This window comes from Callorhinus ursinus, unplaced genomic scaffold (assembly GCF_003265705.2).
Source record: "Callorhinus ursinus isolate GAN/ISIS: 27379988/994484 unplaced genomic scaffold, GSC_fseal_2.0 scaffold46, whole genome shotgun sequence".
NCBI lineage: Eukaryota > Metazoa > Chordata > Mammalia > Carnivora > Otariidae > Callorhinus > Callorhinus ursinus.
In genome coordinates, this window is record NW_027397108.1 from 5,415,100 (window position 1) to 5,430,974 (window position 15,875).

General features: G+C 49.8%; 1 protein-coding gene across 1 annotated transcript in view; it reads left to right on the plus strand.

Annotated features, from left to right (window-relative positions):
- The window catches only part of PLCG2 (phospholipase C gamma 2), a 139,021-nt gene that overhangs the window by 58,338 nt on the left and 64,808 nt on the right, over nucleotides 1-15,875 (plus strand). Inside the window, exons 6-8 of the mRNA XM_025860437.2 lie at nucleotides 4,425-4,509; nucleotides 5,926-6,009; nucleotides 14,831-14,874. Of these exons, the coding sequence (XP_025716222.1) occupies nucleotides 4,425-4,509; nucleotides 5,926-6,009; nucleotides 14,831-14,874 (213 nt within the window). The remainder of the gene's footprint in view (nucleotides 1-4,424; nucleotides 4,510-5,925; nucleotides 6,010-14,830; nucleotides 14,875-15,875) is intronic.

Genomic DNA, 15,875 nt, shown 5'->3' on the forward strand with positions numbered 1-15,875 from the left:
CCTGCCTGCCTGCCTGCCTGCCTTCCTGCCTGCCTTCCTGCCTGCCTTCCTGCCTGCCTTCCTGCCTGCCTTCCTGCCTGCCTGTCTTCCTTCCTTCCTGCCTGCGGGCCTGCCTGCCTGCCTGTCTTCCTGCCTGCCTGCCTTCCTTCCTTCCTGCCTGCCTGTCTTCCTTCCTGCCTGCCTGCCTGCCTGCCTGCCTGTCTTCCTTCCTGCCTGTCTGCCTGCCTGCCTGCCTGCCTGCCTTCCTGCCTGCCTGCCTGCCTGCCTTCCTGCCTTCCTGCCTTCCTGCCTTCCTGCTTGCCTGTCAGTGTTGATGTCACCCTTGATCCCCTGGCCAAGGTGGTATTGGGAAGATGGCCCTTTGTAAAGTCACCCCCACCCCCGTTCTTCGGGAATAAATCTTCCGGGCCATGTACACAAGAACTGAGAGCAGGGGCTTGCACACCCATGTTCACAGCAACCATACTCACAACAGCCCAAAGGGGGAAGCCGTTGAAGTGTCCATCAACAGATGAACAGATCAACAACACATGGGCTCCACCTCCCGGGGAATATTACACAGCCTTAAAAAAGAGGGCAATTCTGACCCCTGCCACACAAACATGGATGAACTGCGAGGATGCTGTCCTAAGTGAAGCAAGCCAGTCCCCCAAAGACAAAGACGGCCTGACTCCACTCCATGCGAGGTGCCTAGCGCCGGCACACTCCTGGACACAGGAGGTGGAGCAGAGTGTTATCAGAGGTGGGGAAGGAGGAAGGGGGGGACCGTTACGGGGACAGAGCCCACCCTAAAGGAGGCAAGGATTAAACCATTTTCACATCACGTTACAGCATAAGAATGTCTACACTTCCTTGCAGCTCTTCAGGAAAGTGATGTCCATGCCTACGTTAGAAATCAACCAATGGGAATGTGATACTTGGTTTGAAAAGTTGTCTTTTGTCATTTAATCTATGTCCAGTTTTTCCTTATGTTCACATTAGCACCAAATCATGTTCCAAGTTAACATAGGTTGTGACCCTCACGGGAAACATTTTCAGGGCCACTGTAGGATTCTTGGTCCTTGTACCATGACTCCACAGTGCCCCATTGGACAGACATGCTCTGCTTTCCTAGAGTCTTCCCTTCCTGTTGCTGCTCACGTTGGCGGGGGCGCCTTGAGGTCAGGGTCTGGCTGGTTTGGTCTTCCTGGTGTTTGTCAGATGAAAGAAAGTTCTCCCTTTCATTCCTAGACATAACATTGAGCAAATGGAACATTCTAGCTTGGGAAGCTTTCCTTATGACATTTCCAGGCCTGGGGAGACTGAGTCAGAAGTGTCAGTTCTTTAACAGTAACTCTTGGCTGGATTTTTAGAGGCAACCCCCACCCACAACCCCATCTTTGAGCCTTTAGAGTTTAGTTGTCTCTTATCAGGGAATTCGGTTCTGAGGTTGTGCAAACTGTGAATATTTCTGTGATCAAAATACCCCTTGAGAAACCCCCCTTCCCTCAGCCGAACCTTCTGTGAGGGTCCCTGGAATTGTGTTCCCTGGTGGGAGGCTTACCATGGCTGCGTCCCACGGAGAGCAGATTGTCTCCTGCATTTCTAACAAATTCCCAGCTGATGTTGGTGCTGGTGGTTGGGGGACTCAACTTAGAAAAGGATCCTCTAGGGGCACCTGGGTGGCTCAGTCGTTAAGCGTCTGCCTTCGGCTCAGGTCATGATCCCAGGGTCCTGGGATCAAGGCCCACATCGGGCTCCCTGCTCAGCAGGAAGCCTGCTTCTCCCTCTCCCACTCCCCCTGCTTGTGTTCCCTCTCTCGCTATCTCTTTCTGTGTCAAATAAATAAATAAAATCTTAAAAAGAAAAGGATCCTCCAGAGCTGCTCTGTCTAATACGGTGGCCCCTAGCTATAGGCGGCTATTTAAATTAATTAAAATTAAATAAAATTAAAAATTTAGTTCCTGGGTCATGTTAGCCACATTTCAAATGCTCAGTAGCCACATGTGGCTAGTGGCTACCCCATCGGACAGCCCAGATCTGGAACACTGCCATCGGGTAAATCACTTCATTTCTCTGTGCCGTAGTTTTCTGATCTGTAAGAGAGAGCTAATAGTTGCTGCCCCCCTGGGCTGGTGTGAGGTCTCAGCGGGCATGTGAAAGTGCTTAGATGATGCCCGGCTTGTGGTGAGTGCTGACAAGGGCTTAAGATTGTCCTTACTGCTCCAGGAACCTGTGGGTGGCAGAGGTGTTGGCCCAGCCTCCCGTGGCAGGTAAGTTTCCTCGGGCGGCGTGGCCAAGGCTGCTGGGGTGCGGTGCCGTAGGAGCTGGGACGGTACCAGGCCGGCAGGGGGAGCTGCCACAATGGTGGAGTGATGCCTGCCGCGGAAGGGAGAGGGGCTCCGTGTGGCCCGTGGCAGGGACCATTTCTTGCCTTCCCTCTCCGGAGGAACTGCCCTGGTTCCTAACCCACGGTCACAGGCTGAGCCTGCAGGAATCGGAATCTGAGCTGGGTGTTAGTGTGCGGGAAGCTTACTGGGGAGGGCGTGGGGGAGGGACACCTGTGCATACTGGCAGGAATTAGCTGCCGTGGTCACAGCCACGGGCTCCAGAGCCATCCTCCCTTGAGGTCCTGAGAGGGTTGCGGATGCTGGATTTAACCTTGCTGAGGCACTCTCTTCATCTGAGGACGGGGAGAGGGGTGAGGTTGGGGGCTGCCGGATTCTTCCCCTCCAGCAGCTGGGGAGTCCCAGTGCCTGTCCTGGCTCAGGGTCAGGCGGTGCAGCGCAGACCCACAGGCCCACAGTGGGGGGCATGGAGCGGCAAAGGCACGGCACAGGAGCCCAAGGAAGCTCTGTGGCCCCCACCTTTACCTGGGGGCTCCATTGCTCTGCTGTAAGGTGGGACTTTTGGAGCAGCTGGATTCGGGTGCCCTGTTGCTCAGAGTCTTGTGCCCCCAGGTCTGGTTTGCTCCACTGGCTCCCAGCCCCCCTGTCTCTGTACCTGGAGCTACGTAGGGAGGTTTCTTGACCCTGTTTCGGCCTAGAGGTTCTGGGTTCCCCAGGGGACTCTGACCTCTTCCCTGGTGCCGGATGAGCCCTGCAGGGCCACCAGCTTGGCCACACCCTCTCCTTGCCCCCGTCTTGGGGCACCAGCCCCTGTTGCTCCTCTCTTTTCGTCCTGTTCCTGGCCAGGCTCTTCCTGGACATCGCGGGGGCTGGGTCAGAAAGGGGCTCTCAGCCAGCCTGCTTGATTCTCTGCCCGGCCAGCCCTACCTGACGTTGTTGCTCTCATTTCTGGGAAAGCCCTTGGTGCTGACCCTGTCGTAGTGGGGGGCAGGGAAGCCTCTTGCAGGTAAAGGTGTCTGATGTTAGGGAGGCTGTTAGACTAGAGGTAGAAAGGCTGACAGTGGGGACACTGGGACAGCCGGGAGCCCCACTCCGTGGTCTGCAGGGCCAGCTGCGGAGGGTAACGTGCTGCTTCTCTCCGGATGTACCGGCAGAGGCCGAGTTGACAGCGTTGGGGAAACTCGGCCATTTTCTGCCCACATCCTGGACAGGCTTCCTTCCTTGACCACGCACAGCCCTGTCTGGTCGGACGTCTCCAGAACACAGAGCAGTTTTCTCTGACCGTACCAACAGCACCCCCAGACCACCCTCTCTCGCTCTAGCAGACACTCAGCTCTGTAGCCGCAGGGGTCTGGATGCCATGCCCTTGACCCCCCCCCACCCCTCCCCACTGTTCGTGCTGTCCCTGGAGAGGTAGGGAAATGCCCTGGAGTCCACCTCCCCCACCTCCCAGCTCCGAACCTTCTGAGTCTGTGTCCTCACCCGGGATGTGGAGATGGTGAGGGTACCCACCCCAGGAGGTCGTGAGAGCATGGAGGGAGTATGTGTCTGTGCGTCCGTCCATCCCCCAGAGCGGTGCCTGGCGTTGAATATGTGCGGCTGAAGTTCCGGTCGCTACTGTTATTAACTAGAGCTACTACAGGTATTTCTTTTGCTCAGAATGTGCTCTCCCCTTCTTTCCTCTGGAACTGAACTTGCCCCCTGGCCCAAGTGAAAAGCATGCATGGGGGTTTCTGTGATGTGGTCCACATGACTATACCTTTTGGGATTTGATTCAAACCCGGGCTCTGCTGTCACCCAGCTCTGACCTAGAGCAGCGTTATCCCTCCCAGACCCTTCCCCCGTTGCCTGTTCTGAAACCCGAGGGTGGGTCATGCTTCCTCTGTAGGGGGTCAGGTGTATGGAGGGGTTTGGTAACATTATTGCCTGGATGACACCAGGGCAGCCTGGCACATAGTAGGTGCTCCTCTGAGGCTGGATCCTTCCCCTTTCCCCTCCGGCCTTCTGTGACCGCCCCCCACCCCTTGGTTTGAACCCCTGGGACGTTTCGTGTCTGCCCCTCGAGGTGAATAGAGCTGGGGTTTCCCTGTTTTGCAGCATCAGCCTCCGAGAGTTGAAGACCATCTTACCCCTGGTCAACTTCAAAGTGAACAGTGCCAAGTTCCTCAAAGATAAGTTTGTGGTAAGTTTCCTAGCTTGGCTGGCCTGGCAATTTTGTGAACTTAGGGTCACTTAGCCTTTGAGCCCCATCGAATGGTGCCCAAGAAAACCCTTCACCTCCAGATGCATCTGTCCCAGTCCAGACAGAGGGACCACGCGAAGGTCGTAGGGCCCTGCTCGCAGCCCTAGCTGAGGACGTCCTCCACAAGGACGCTGTTTGCTGAACTGCTTGGCTGGCTCCCACCAGTATAGCCTTCCCGTTTCCTTACCGTCCTGCAGCCTACTTTCCTTCAAATAATACGAACTAATGTGTTTCTTTTGGGAAATATTATGAAAGGCTCCTTATGTAGGTTGTCAGGGGCATGGTGTCTTGTATCCAAGACCACCTCCTAATCTAGTTGTCTGAGTTGGCTCTTCCCTGGCTTTCCCCCCACTTCCCACTGAGCCGTCCTTCCACCCATCATTTAGTTTGGTTACGGTCTGGTGTCATGAAGCTGCTGGCAGATCTGTGGCAGGTTAAGTCACTCCAAGAGTGATGGTGCAGTGTGGGGCAGGTGGGGCCTTCCTGAAAGGGGTTAGGATGGAGATGTGTAGGCCCCCTGACTGGTGCTCAGAGAGATCCCGACTCTTGTCAAGGAACTCAGTGACACTCTGTCTCCCTAGCTCCAGTTGCAGGACTCACGTGGCCTTGCCAATGGCAGCCCCAGTCACAGGCTTCCTCAGCCATGAAAGTGCATTCATTTTTGTACCAGTGAACTCTCGGAAGAGTTAACCCACTTTCTGGCTATCAAGCCATCTTTTGACCTGTCTGGAACATTCCAACTATTCTAAGAAGGCAGAAACAGAGACAGGGGGAGCATTTACCATCGATCGTCACGTCGTTGGAATCTTGTTCTTTATCAAGGCTTTCCTGAGCTGGCAATACGTAGATGTTACTGGTTTGGTTTGGGGGAAGTCCTAGGGAGGGCGGTGGTGGTTTTCCCATTTTATAGATGAAGAAACTGAGGGTCCGAATGGATTGGGTAAATTACCCAAAGCCATAAGCAGTTCGGGGGACAAGCCTTGACTGGAGTTGAGCTCTAACTCCAAAGGCTTGGTTAGTTTTCCCATGCTTTTAGAATGACCCTGTGCTAGGCCTGGATTTGGAAGTGTCTTCTGCCCCCAGAGGGAGGAGTTCTGCGTTACCGCTCTTGGAATTCTGGCCAAATCTCTTCTGGTGTGAAGGGCAAGAGCAGGATCTTACCCGCACCAGGAGCCCTGGTGCGTATGTTCTCCAGGCAGGTACATGAGGAAACCTGTGGACAGTTTGGGTTCAGAAGAAGGTGAGTTTGCTTGTAGCCAGTGCTGTAGGTCAGCCCTTCCGCCTGGTCACAGTGCGGCGCCCTACTTCTGGGGACTTCAGAGATCACGTGGTCATTTTTTTTTTTTTAATTTACAGGAAATCGGTGCGCACAAAGACGAGCTCAGCTTTGAGCAGTTCCACGTGTTCTATAAAAAACTTATGTTTGAGCAGCAAAAGTCGGTAAGATAATTCTTGAGCAAATGATCAAATGAAGTCTTTGTTTCCCCTGTGTTTCAAAGTCTGGCACGTTCCTAAGAAACCCCTTAGAAGTGTTGAGTGTCCGTTCTTGACAAGGAAAGACACGGTGGGAATGACAGGGACATACTGTTTGCATCTGTTAAATTATAGACATGTGAGAGAGCTATGGGGAAAATGGGGGGAATGGCTCGTTCATACCCTCCTGGTGGGAATGTGAGAAGTCTGGAATTTAATTGCAGCCTATTAAAGTAAACAAGTTCCATTAACTTGGCTGCATGATCTCGTTGTGGAAGGAAATTTATCAAGTTATTAAGGGGAGCCATCTCTGGGTGGAGGGATTATGTGTGTGTTCCTTTTTATGCTTTTATTCATTATTTATGAGAATATTTTTTATTAAGATAATATGCCATTTTAAAATTAAGATGTGCATACATTTTGACCTGACAGTGGCATTTTGGGGACTCTGTTTGAGAGAAATGAGGGCATGGGGACCTAGGAATTTATTACCAGATTGTTTATTGCAGCATTACTTAGGCTGGCAAAATACCTGGGAGCCATCTGCCTGCCTCTCAGTAGAGAAATAGCTAAGTAAATTATGGTCAGTCCATACCATGCAACATTATGCAGCTGATTAAGAAGCCTGAGTCTGTGTGTTTGTTGATCTGGAGGGATGTTCGTGATATTTTGTGAGCAAAGCCAGCAGCAGATTCAAGCAAGGAACTAGGTCTGATGAAAAACCAAAAACCAAAACCAGGATATAATAACCCTCCTCCATACGTCTCTGTGTGTTTTATGAACAAAGGAAAAAGTATGGAAGAATACACACTAATGTTGATTTTTGTCTGTATTGAAGGGGTTTGGGAAGATGGGCAGGAGACATGATTGCATTTTCCTTTGCACACCTCCGTTTTCTTTGACTTGTTTCGAAGAGCACATTATTTTCACGATAAGAAAAGGTTCCATTAAGTGTAAAGCTTAAAAAGTGGGGTTCGTATGGTGCACAGTGCCCGGTGGGTGGTGCACACCCCACAAACAGGAGCCTCTGCTGTCGGAAGAGGGCTTTGCCGGTGGCAGAGGTGGGTCCAGAGCAGAGCTGCAGAGCAGAGGGGATGTGGTACTTGGAGCCAGAGATCTGGTTTCTCCAACTAGCTGTGTGATCCGGGGCTGGCCACCTACGACACTCAGCCTCAAGTCTACTCATCTGTGTGATGGGGGCAGGGATTCCTGTCCCACCGGCCTCTAGGGAGGTCTGAATGAGGGCGTGGGACGGGGAGGTCAATAGTGCAGGCATTTTTAAATGATGAGCATATGAAAGTCACTAGAAGGGGGGCGCTTGGCTGGCTCAGTTGGTAGAGCACACAACTCTTGATCTTAGGGTTGTGAAGTTTAAGCCCCATGTTGGGCATGGTGCCTACTTATAAAAAAAAAAAAAAAGAACACACAATTGCTAGAAGACACTTATTAATTGCCTTCTGCATGCAGGCTTACAGTGGGCACAGGATGAGGCTTCTTGATAGGTGACTGTTGGCTGTGGGATTTTGGATGTATCTGAGGTAAAGAAATGGGGGCAGCATTTCTAGTCTGCCTAGATTGGAGAAAAATACAGTATTTTATAGAGTAAAACAGTCCATTGCATTGTGTTCATTTTCACATATTAGTTCTTGGTTTGCCAAATAGAGTAGAAAGACTCTGTAGGCTTTGGGGATTGAAAGTCCCAGAGGTTAGCCCCAGCTTGACCTTGGCTGACCACAAGTGATTTGGGGGAAAGTCATCTTTTTTCCGTTCACTCAGCCACCTCTGTAAAATAAAGGTATCAAATCAGGTCATTGGTTATGAAACTTTTTAAATTATATAACCTGCCCTTTTTTATATGAAAACTTAATTTAAAAAAACTGTATAAAAGCTGATCAAAACACATTTCTTAGGTTAAAATCTGTTTTATTTAAAATCAGTTCTTGAGAACAATGAAAATGTTTTGATGACAATGTACAAGTGAAATCCAGAATAATGACAATTGCTGTCTTACGCAATTGACCGGGATTGAGAAAGGCTCGATGCACTCAAGATAAGTAGTTGCAAATAACAGTTTATTTATAATCGGTTGCCTTGAAATTTCAGGATGCTGGTCTCAGACAGATGGCAGGCGAAGCTTGAGAATAAGGTTTGCACAAAAGCTAATTCATCTGCCAGCACAGGTTAACCCATTGGTGGTCTGTTTCCACTGTGATAAAATTCCACATAAGACTTATTTCAACCTGCACTTTTGTTATGGTTCTTTTTAAGGCTAATGTGTGTGTGTTTGGGAGGGAGAAGGGGAAGAAGACATTTGAGTCAGATTTCTGCAGAATCCCCGAATCCTCTGGGGGTAACTTAGTTTGCCCAGTTTTGGGGGAAAAACATCTGTACCAGAGGTTGCTTCTGTTGGCCAGAACACCACATTGAGCCTGCATTCTGTTGGACTTGGCCTAATGCTTTAGATATTTTTAAAATGAATTGCCTACATTTAAAACTTAAGAGATTCCATATTAAGATCTAGATTTTCTGCTTCTTTTGAAAAAAAAAAAAATGACATGTGGCTATATATGGGTCCTGAGTTCCCCATGAGGACTTCTGAGTAGGAAGGAAGCAAGCCGCCTCTGGTTTGCCCCAGCTCCCACCGCACCCCCAGCTCTCTACTAATTTATGTTGCCTATGGGACCCCAAAGACTTTGGATCTCCAGCACTAGAGGGTAGAGCTGACTTGGAATTTGGATAACAAAGCCCTAAGCTCTGTAGATAGTTAATGGCCAGCTTGAGAAACCTTACTACTCTTGTGCAGGTAAAATGCCCCACCCCTAGGGTCAGCATATAATTTACTTCCTGAGTTCCTTGCTGGCAGCACACAGCACGGAAAAGCAATAGCTGTGTGCTCTTTAGAAGCTCAGCTGGATTTCTTAGGCTTCTTCGGGGAGACAGAGCTGTTTATGGTGATAGACAACCCCCAGCCTAGATCCAGGAGTGGGTTCCTGCTCATCAGTAGCTTTCGGTTCCCAGCTTGAGGAAACCTGTGTCTGACCACCTCCTTACGTTGCTGCTCTCAAGCCTCAAAGTTTCTCAAAGTTTGGCAGCAGCAGGAGGACAAGAAACTAAATTCCATGCGTGTCCCCGGTGATATGCCTCTTAAGTAGGCTGTACTAACAATATTATGAATAAAGAGCATAGCGAACATTTCTTAAGTGTAAACTATTTGCTGGGTGCTGTGCTAAGTGTTGTCCGTGCATCTAATTCTCTTCTCTAATTGTGTGAGAGGCACTATTGTTATCCGCATTTTACAGATGAAGAACCTGAGTCTCGGAGAGGTTACTTGCTGGAGGTGACCTGTAAACTAGGTTACCATACAATAAGCTGCAGAGCTAGGATTTGAGTTCCCTTCTGCCCAGCTTTGGTGCCCAGCCACTGATAACTTGTTTTTAATTTTTAAAACATTTGTATCAAGGGAAATTTCCAACATACTTAAGCAGTGGTGATAGTGTAACAAACCCCATGTACCCATTAGCCAGCTTCAGCAGTGATCAACTCATGGCCTTCCTATTTCATCTTGTTCTTACCCACTTTCCTCTGCTCATGGGATTTTGTGTTATTTCTCCCTTAAATGCTTGAACGCCCAGCTTCCTAACTGCTGCTCTGCTCCCTCCCCACCAAACGTGTGAAGGCCCCCTGGGTTAGTAACAACCACGCATCAGGTATTCACAGGCTCTGATCTGCAGTGAGGATGGCTGGTTAATTTCCTTCTTGCTCTTGGTCCAGGACTTGAGTTTCACCCCTGTGGGATGCGGTGGTCAGGTTATTGTTTGTTCATCGGTTTTTACCCCCTGCCCTTCCATATGATGTATTCTCTGTACCCTCCTGTAGATTCCTTTGGAAATGTGTTAGGGTTCTGCATTAGCTGCATAGCAGTATCACCATGATGCTCATTGTTCTTTCAGTTTCTGGCGCTCAGGCATTTAGCTGAATTCTCTGCTTTGGGGTCTCATATGATTTCAGCCTAAGGCTGTGGTCTCATCTGAGGCTCAAGTGAGAGAAGATCTGCTTCCAAGCTCATGAGGTTGTGGAACAATGAGTTCCTTGCAGGTGTAGGACTGAGGGTTCAGTTTCTTGCTGGCCAGAGGCCACCCACAGCTCCTAGATGCTGCCCATAGCTCCCTCTGATGGATGGGGCTCTCCTGCATGGGTGCTAGCTTCCTCAAAGGTGGCAAGACAGGTGCTCAATCGTGATAGTGTCATCTTACAGTCTGAGACACATAATCATGTACATCCCATTACTTTTGCAAGTGGCAGGGAAATGGCAGGGGTGCAGACACTGGGAGGAGGACATCGCAGGGCCACCTTAAAAGTCTGTCCACCATGGGTTCCCATAAACCCAAGATTCAGAGTTGCTCTCCAGCAGCTCCCAAATAATCATCAGCTCCCAAATCGTGTCCAGTGTGATTCAAAGAACAAGTGCCTTCCCAACCCTGCAAGGTACCAGAAAACAAGCACACACGGCCTGCTACCATCCATCACCATCCCCCTGGACTCTGAATGTAGGTGTCTTCCGTTGCTTGTTTGCCTGTTAAGACAGAAAATAGGGGCGCCTGGGTGGCTCAATCGTTAAGTGTCTGCCTTCGGCTTAGGTCATTCATGGTCCCAGGGTCCTGGGATCGAGCCCCACGTCGGGCTCCCTGCTCCGCGGGAAGCTTGCTTCTCCCCCTCACACTCTCCCTGCTTGTGTTCCCTCTCTCACTGTCTCTCTCTCTCTCTCTGTCAAATAAAAAAAGCTATAATTTTTTTGAAAGGTGGCACTAATCTTGCTTTCGTGTTACTTGTAGCTGAGAGCAGTATTAAGTTTCCAGATGCTCAGTCTTTTCTCTTACATGGGGGTGATGGTACCTACCCTCCAGGCTTACTGAGAGGATAGAGAGGGCTCGTCGAGAGCAGTCCCCCCGCAGAGCGTCCCGTGCACAGCTGGCCCCCAGGACAGCCTGTCCTTTCCTGTGGCAGAATTACTTCAGGAAGAAGGGACTACAGCTGGTCTTGGTGCTTCAACAGGACCATCTTGGTCAGAGTCAGTGGGTTTCCCAGGGGGGTCCTTTGATACCTCACTGCTGAAGCACAGGACCAGGCAGCCCTTGATTGGAAATTCATTTCTGATGTTTCAGTAAATTGTATGATAAGCAAAGTAACGCATACTTACTACAAAGAAGTAGGAAGCTCATACAAATAGAAAGATAATTAAAATGTCTCCAAACCTTCAATGATCATACATTGAGGAGAAAGATTAATATTTATTCTTCGAGCTTTGACATGGGTGCCAGTGTGTGGGAAGTGAATCACATTCTGTAATGGTATTCTGGCTGAGGGTTCCAGAGAATATCGCAGATTATGCTAATGGGGGGCGGGGGGGGTTGGTTGGGGAGAACTGTCCACAGTACAGAAGTCAGCAGTGAAGCTCGGGTTAGCTTTTTCTGTTACTGTCATTTCCCCCTGGCCTCCTGGCACCGAATGGCTCACGTAACCTGCTACGCACAGAGGGTGTAGGGTGAGTCCTAGCCTGGAGGGTGCACTGCCCCCGCCCCTGGCCATGTGGGGAGACTCATTCCCTGAACTCAGGCTGACCTTGACGCCTCTGGGCCCTTGCTTTTGTAGTCCCCATCCTTTGGCACAGTCCCTTCCCTTGTCTCCTGGGAACAGAAGTCAAAGGTGACTTTTCCTTGTAGTCTTCAGTTTTCCCCAGAGAAAATTAATTTGTCCATTATTTTAGGCATTCATTCAACGTACGTTTGAGCCAGGAGGTCACAGTGGTTAATAAAACAGACATCTCCCCAGACCTCATGGATCCTTTGCTGGGGCCAAAGGGGTCAAGGATGTCACCTCTAGTCACACAGAGCCAACAGTGTCCTGGTTTGGTAGACTTTGACCACATAACCCCACACAGTAATGGTAGAATAACTTAATTGCTGTCTCTCCACTGTGTGCCTATAGCATCTAGCATATTCTTCTCTCATTGCTAGGATGCCACTATTTACTGTGTGTGCATCTGCATGTACCGTATGGGCCGGTGGAGAAGTACCAAGGTAGACCAGCGTTGAAATTCTGACCCCATGACGTTCTAGATATGTCATCTTGGAACACCTGCTTATCCTCCCAGAGGAGGGGGGGCGGGTCTGTGACTGACGTGGGGTTTGTTTTACTGCTTTCCTGATGGGAGGGGCACCAGGGGTAACTGAGGTTGTGGCTGCCCTGCATCAGCTCATGACAAGCCCTGTGAGTTCCCCAGGGCTGCCACGACAGACCCCAGCTAAGTGGCTGAAGAGAGAACAGACCTCTGCCTCTCGAGGTCCGGGTGCCAACAGCACTGAGTGCCCACTGATGTCTCTGGGGAGGATCTGCTCTTTGCCACTCTCCCCGCTTCTGCTGTTTGCTGGCCAGCCTGGGTGCTCCTCGCCGCGCCCCCCGTCTCTGCCTCTGTCATCACATGGCCACCTTGTCCTGGTCTGTGCCTGCTCCAGATGTCCCCCTTTATAAGGACTCCAGTCATGGCATTAGGGCCCGTCCTAATCCAGGAGGACCTTGCCTTCGCTTGATCACATCTGCAAAGATCTGATTTCCAAATAAGGTCACATTCGCAATGTAGGGGGGAGGGGTTGGGGCTGGCACAGGTCTTTTGGGGGCCACATACGTACCTATAACACATGCTGTAAACTCTTCCATCGATAGAATGCCCTCCCTGACACGTCTCCCCCGTCCAACTGCTGCCCCATCCCCCTGCCCCGGGACCTGCCCCAGGAGCACCATCAGCATCACTGTCTTGCACCTGCCTCCCCGTCTCCGTCTCCTGAGCCTCTCCCAGCCATGTGTCCCAGCCTCCCCCCTGCCCACTGCAGCTCATCTTGTCATCTCGCCAGTGACCTCCACGCTGACAAAGCCATTTGTCTCCATTCTCCTCTCACTGGGCTCACAACATCCTTGGCTGGGTCTCTGATTTCTTGGTGTCCGAAGGTTGGTCATCCCAGGCAGGGCCTGTGCTTAGCCAGACTCTCCCCTCTAACTGCCTCCTGGCCTTTGCATCTCACGCTGCAATGTCCAGAAGAGACCTCTCGACGCTTCTCTGCTCTCCCCAGAGCCCACTGCAGTGGGTGTGTGACTGGCCGCTCTGTTGGATGGGCCCGGGGATCTTCTCGTCTCTTCTACCTTCCATTCCCCATGACCCCCACCCCCACACCTGCCCTGTTGTTTTGCATCTTTGAATTCTGCTTCTGCTTGTGCAAGTGCTGAGCCTTTTGGCTTTTAATCCTTTCCCTGCCCTGCTCTGTACCCTGGGGGTGCTGGTTCCCACAAATACGTTCCCAGATGCCTCTGCCAGCAGGTTCAGCAAATGGGGTGACCAGGATGGAGACACAGGCATACGAGAGGGGAAGCTGGGGTGTTTCTCCCCATATTTTCTGGCTCTGGAAGCATCTCTGCAGTAGGGGCACCCCCTTTGTCCCAGCTGTCCACCTGGCTGAAATGGGGTGGAGCTTTTTTGGTGCTTCACTGAAAAGAAGGAAAGGAACCAGCTGGCTTTAAAGAGCGAGTAGAGTGGATAATTGAGGGTAAGTGCGAGACTGGGCTTCCTGCAGGTATAAGGGGACCAGTCTTGGGGTTCGGATTTGGAAGGGGTCTGGCCTTAAACACCAGGTCGATCTAGGGATCTAAGTGGCAAATGAGTCCAAATCCCAAAGAGCACGCACCGCCCCAAATCCCCTTCTTTTTTTTTTCTTTTTTTAAATAAAGAAATGGCTATGCTGTAAATTATACGTAAATAGAATGAAGAACTTCCGAGTTTTTCTGAAAGAGTGGCTCTTAACCTTTTTGGGTGACCTATTTCTTTGAGATGCTGATTAAAGCTATAGATTATCTTCCCAGAAAAAAAAATGCATACATGTGGAGATTTACACAGACCTCCTGATGCTTCCTGGGAGCCTGTAGATAATTTTTCCAGAAGGCTGGTTTTCCACGTGTCATCCTGGACTCCAAGCAGCTTGGCAAGAGGGCTGGGGAATCCAGAGCAGGAGTGCTATTTATATCATTAGTGCTTGTAACGTGCCAGTGGATGCATTTCCATTTGTGCCCTGAATTTTTTTTTTTAAGATTTTATTTATTTGAGAGAGTGAGCGAGCGAGAGAGAGAGAGAGAGAGAGTGTGTATGCCTGAGCAGGGGGAGGGGCAGAGGGAGAGGGAAAAGCAGGCTCCCCACTGAGCAGAGCCAGACGTGGGGCTCAATCCCGGGACTCCAGGATCATGACCTGAGCCAAAGGCAGACGCTTAACTGACTGAGCCACCCAGGCGCCCCGTGCCCTCAATTTTTCAAATGCTTATCGATTCACAGTCTCATTAAAGATGGTTAAGTAATGCTACATAAGTGATGTACATATTATGGAACACAAAGTTTTCAAAGTAGTGAGGCAAGACTATTTGAGGTTGCAGAATAATATGTAAAGCCTAAAATGAACAGCTTAAAGTTTGGAGACATGGACGTAATATAAGATATAATTAAATGAATATCTATCAAACACATTCTAGAAGGAAACCTACCAAATTACTGAGATTGATTACTTCTCAGGAGTAAGACTAAGAAGGGGGTGAGGAAGACTTCTCTCTTTTGTTTCATAACTTTCATAATTGCCTATTTAAAAGTCATACCAATTATAATTTTTTAATAAAAAACTGTTCATTTGCATTGCGTGGCTTGACTTGTCTAATGTTCTTATTTTTTTATGTGTTTTTCTTCTGTCTTCTATTTCAGATTCTTGATGAATTCAAAAAAGATTCTTCCGTGTTTATCTTGGGGTGAGGCACCTCTTCTGGGGTATTGTTCAGGGTGGCTGTGCTGGGCACAGGTGCCCTTTTGGAGCCTCCCAGTTGGGCCAGCTGGTGCCAGGAGGGCCACCTCTGTGGGTAGCCACTGGTCTCCACAGACAAGGTCTCCTACAGGGGGATTGGCTTTCCCCAGCCTGTGGCATGGATAAACATGAACAGCAACAGGGTTTGTGGAGTGGTGGGAGGGTGACCCAGAAGGTTCTATAGAGAAGCCTGTATGCCTTAGGACCTGCTTTCCCAGATAGGAATTTGGGAAATTCCTGGTTAAACAGGTTTAAGTGAATTAGAATGAGTTGATGCATATAAAGTGCTTCATGTGGTGTGTGGGGTGGCAAAGGGCTTGTAATAGTGATGATGGTATTATTATTACAGTGTAAGTGCTGCAGGACTTCTCAGGACCTTTACTGTTCTTTTTTTTTTTTTTTTTAAAGATTTATTTAGAGAAAGTACAAGTGAGCTGGGGGAGGGGTAGAGGGAGGAGGAGAGAGAGAATCTCAAGCAGACTCCGCGCTGAGCACAGAGCCCAACACAGCGCTCAGTCTCACAACACTGAGATCATGACGGGAGCCGAAACCAAGGGTCAGATGCTCAACTGACTGACCCACCTACGCGCCCCAAGACCTTCGCTGTTCTTACTAATTCCCCAAGTGGGGGATTTATGAAGTGTTCTGTGTTCCCAAGTCTGTCTGCCTGGGAAAATGTTTGGTCTGGCGTTAATAGCACCTAGAATAATTTGTGGCATGCTGACCTAGGCCTGCTTTTCAGAACCAGACCTCAGGGGTGAGAACACTCCGGCAGCTGATCCTTCGTCCCTTTCTAAACCAGAAACCTCAAGACAGCAAAGTGCATATGAAACAGATCTGATTTTTATGCAGTATTTTAAGGAAGAGGTTAGTGTTAGACCATGAGGCTGGTTAGCAAAGAAGGTTACAGATACACTCATGATTAAAGACATTAGACTTTTGAACCCT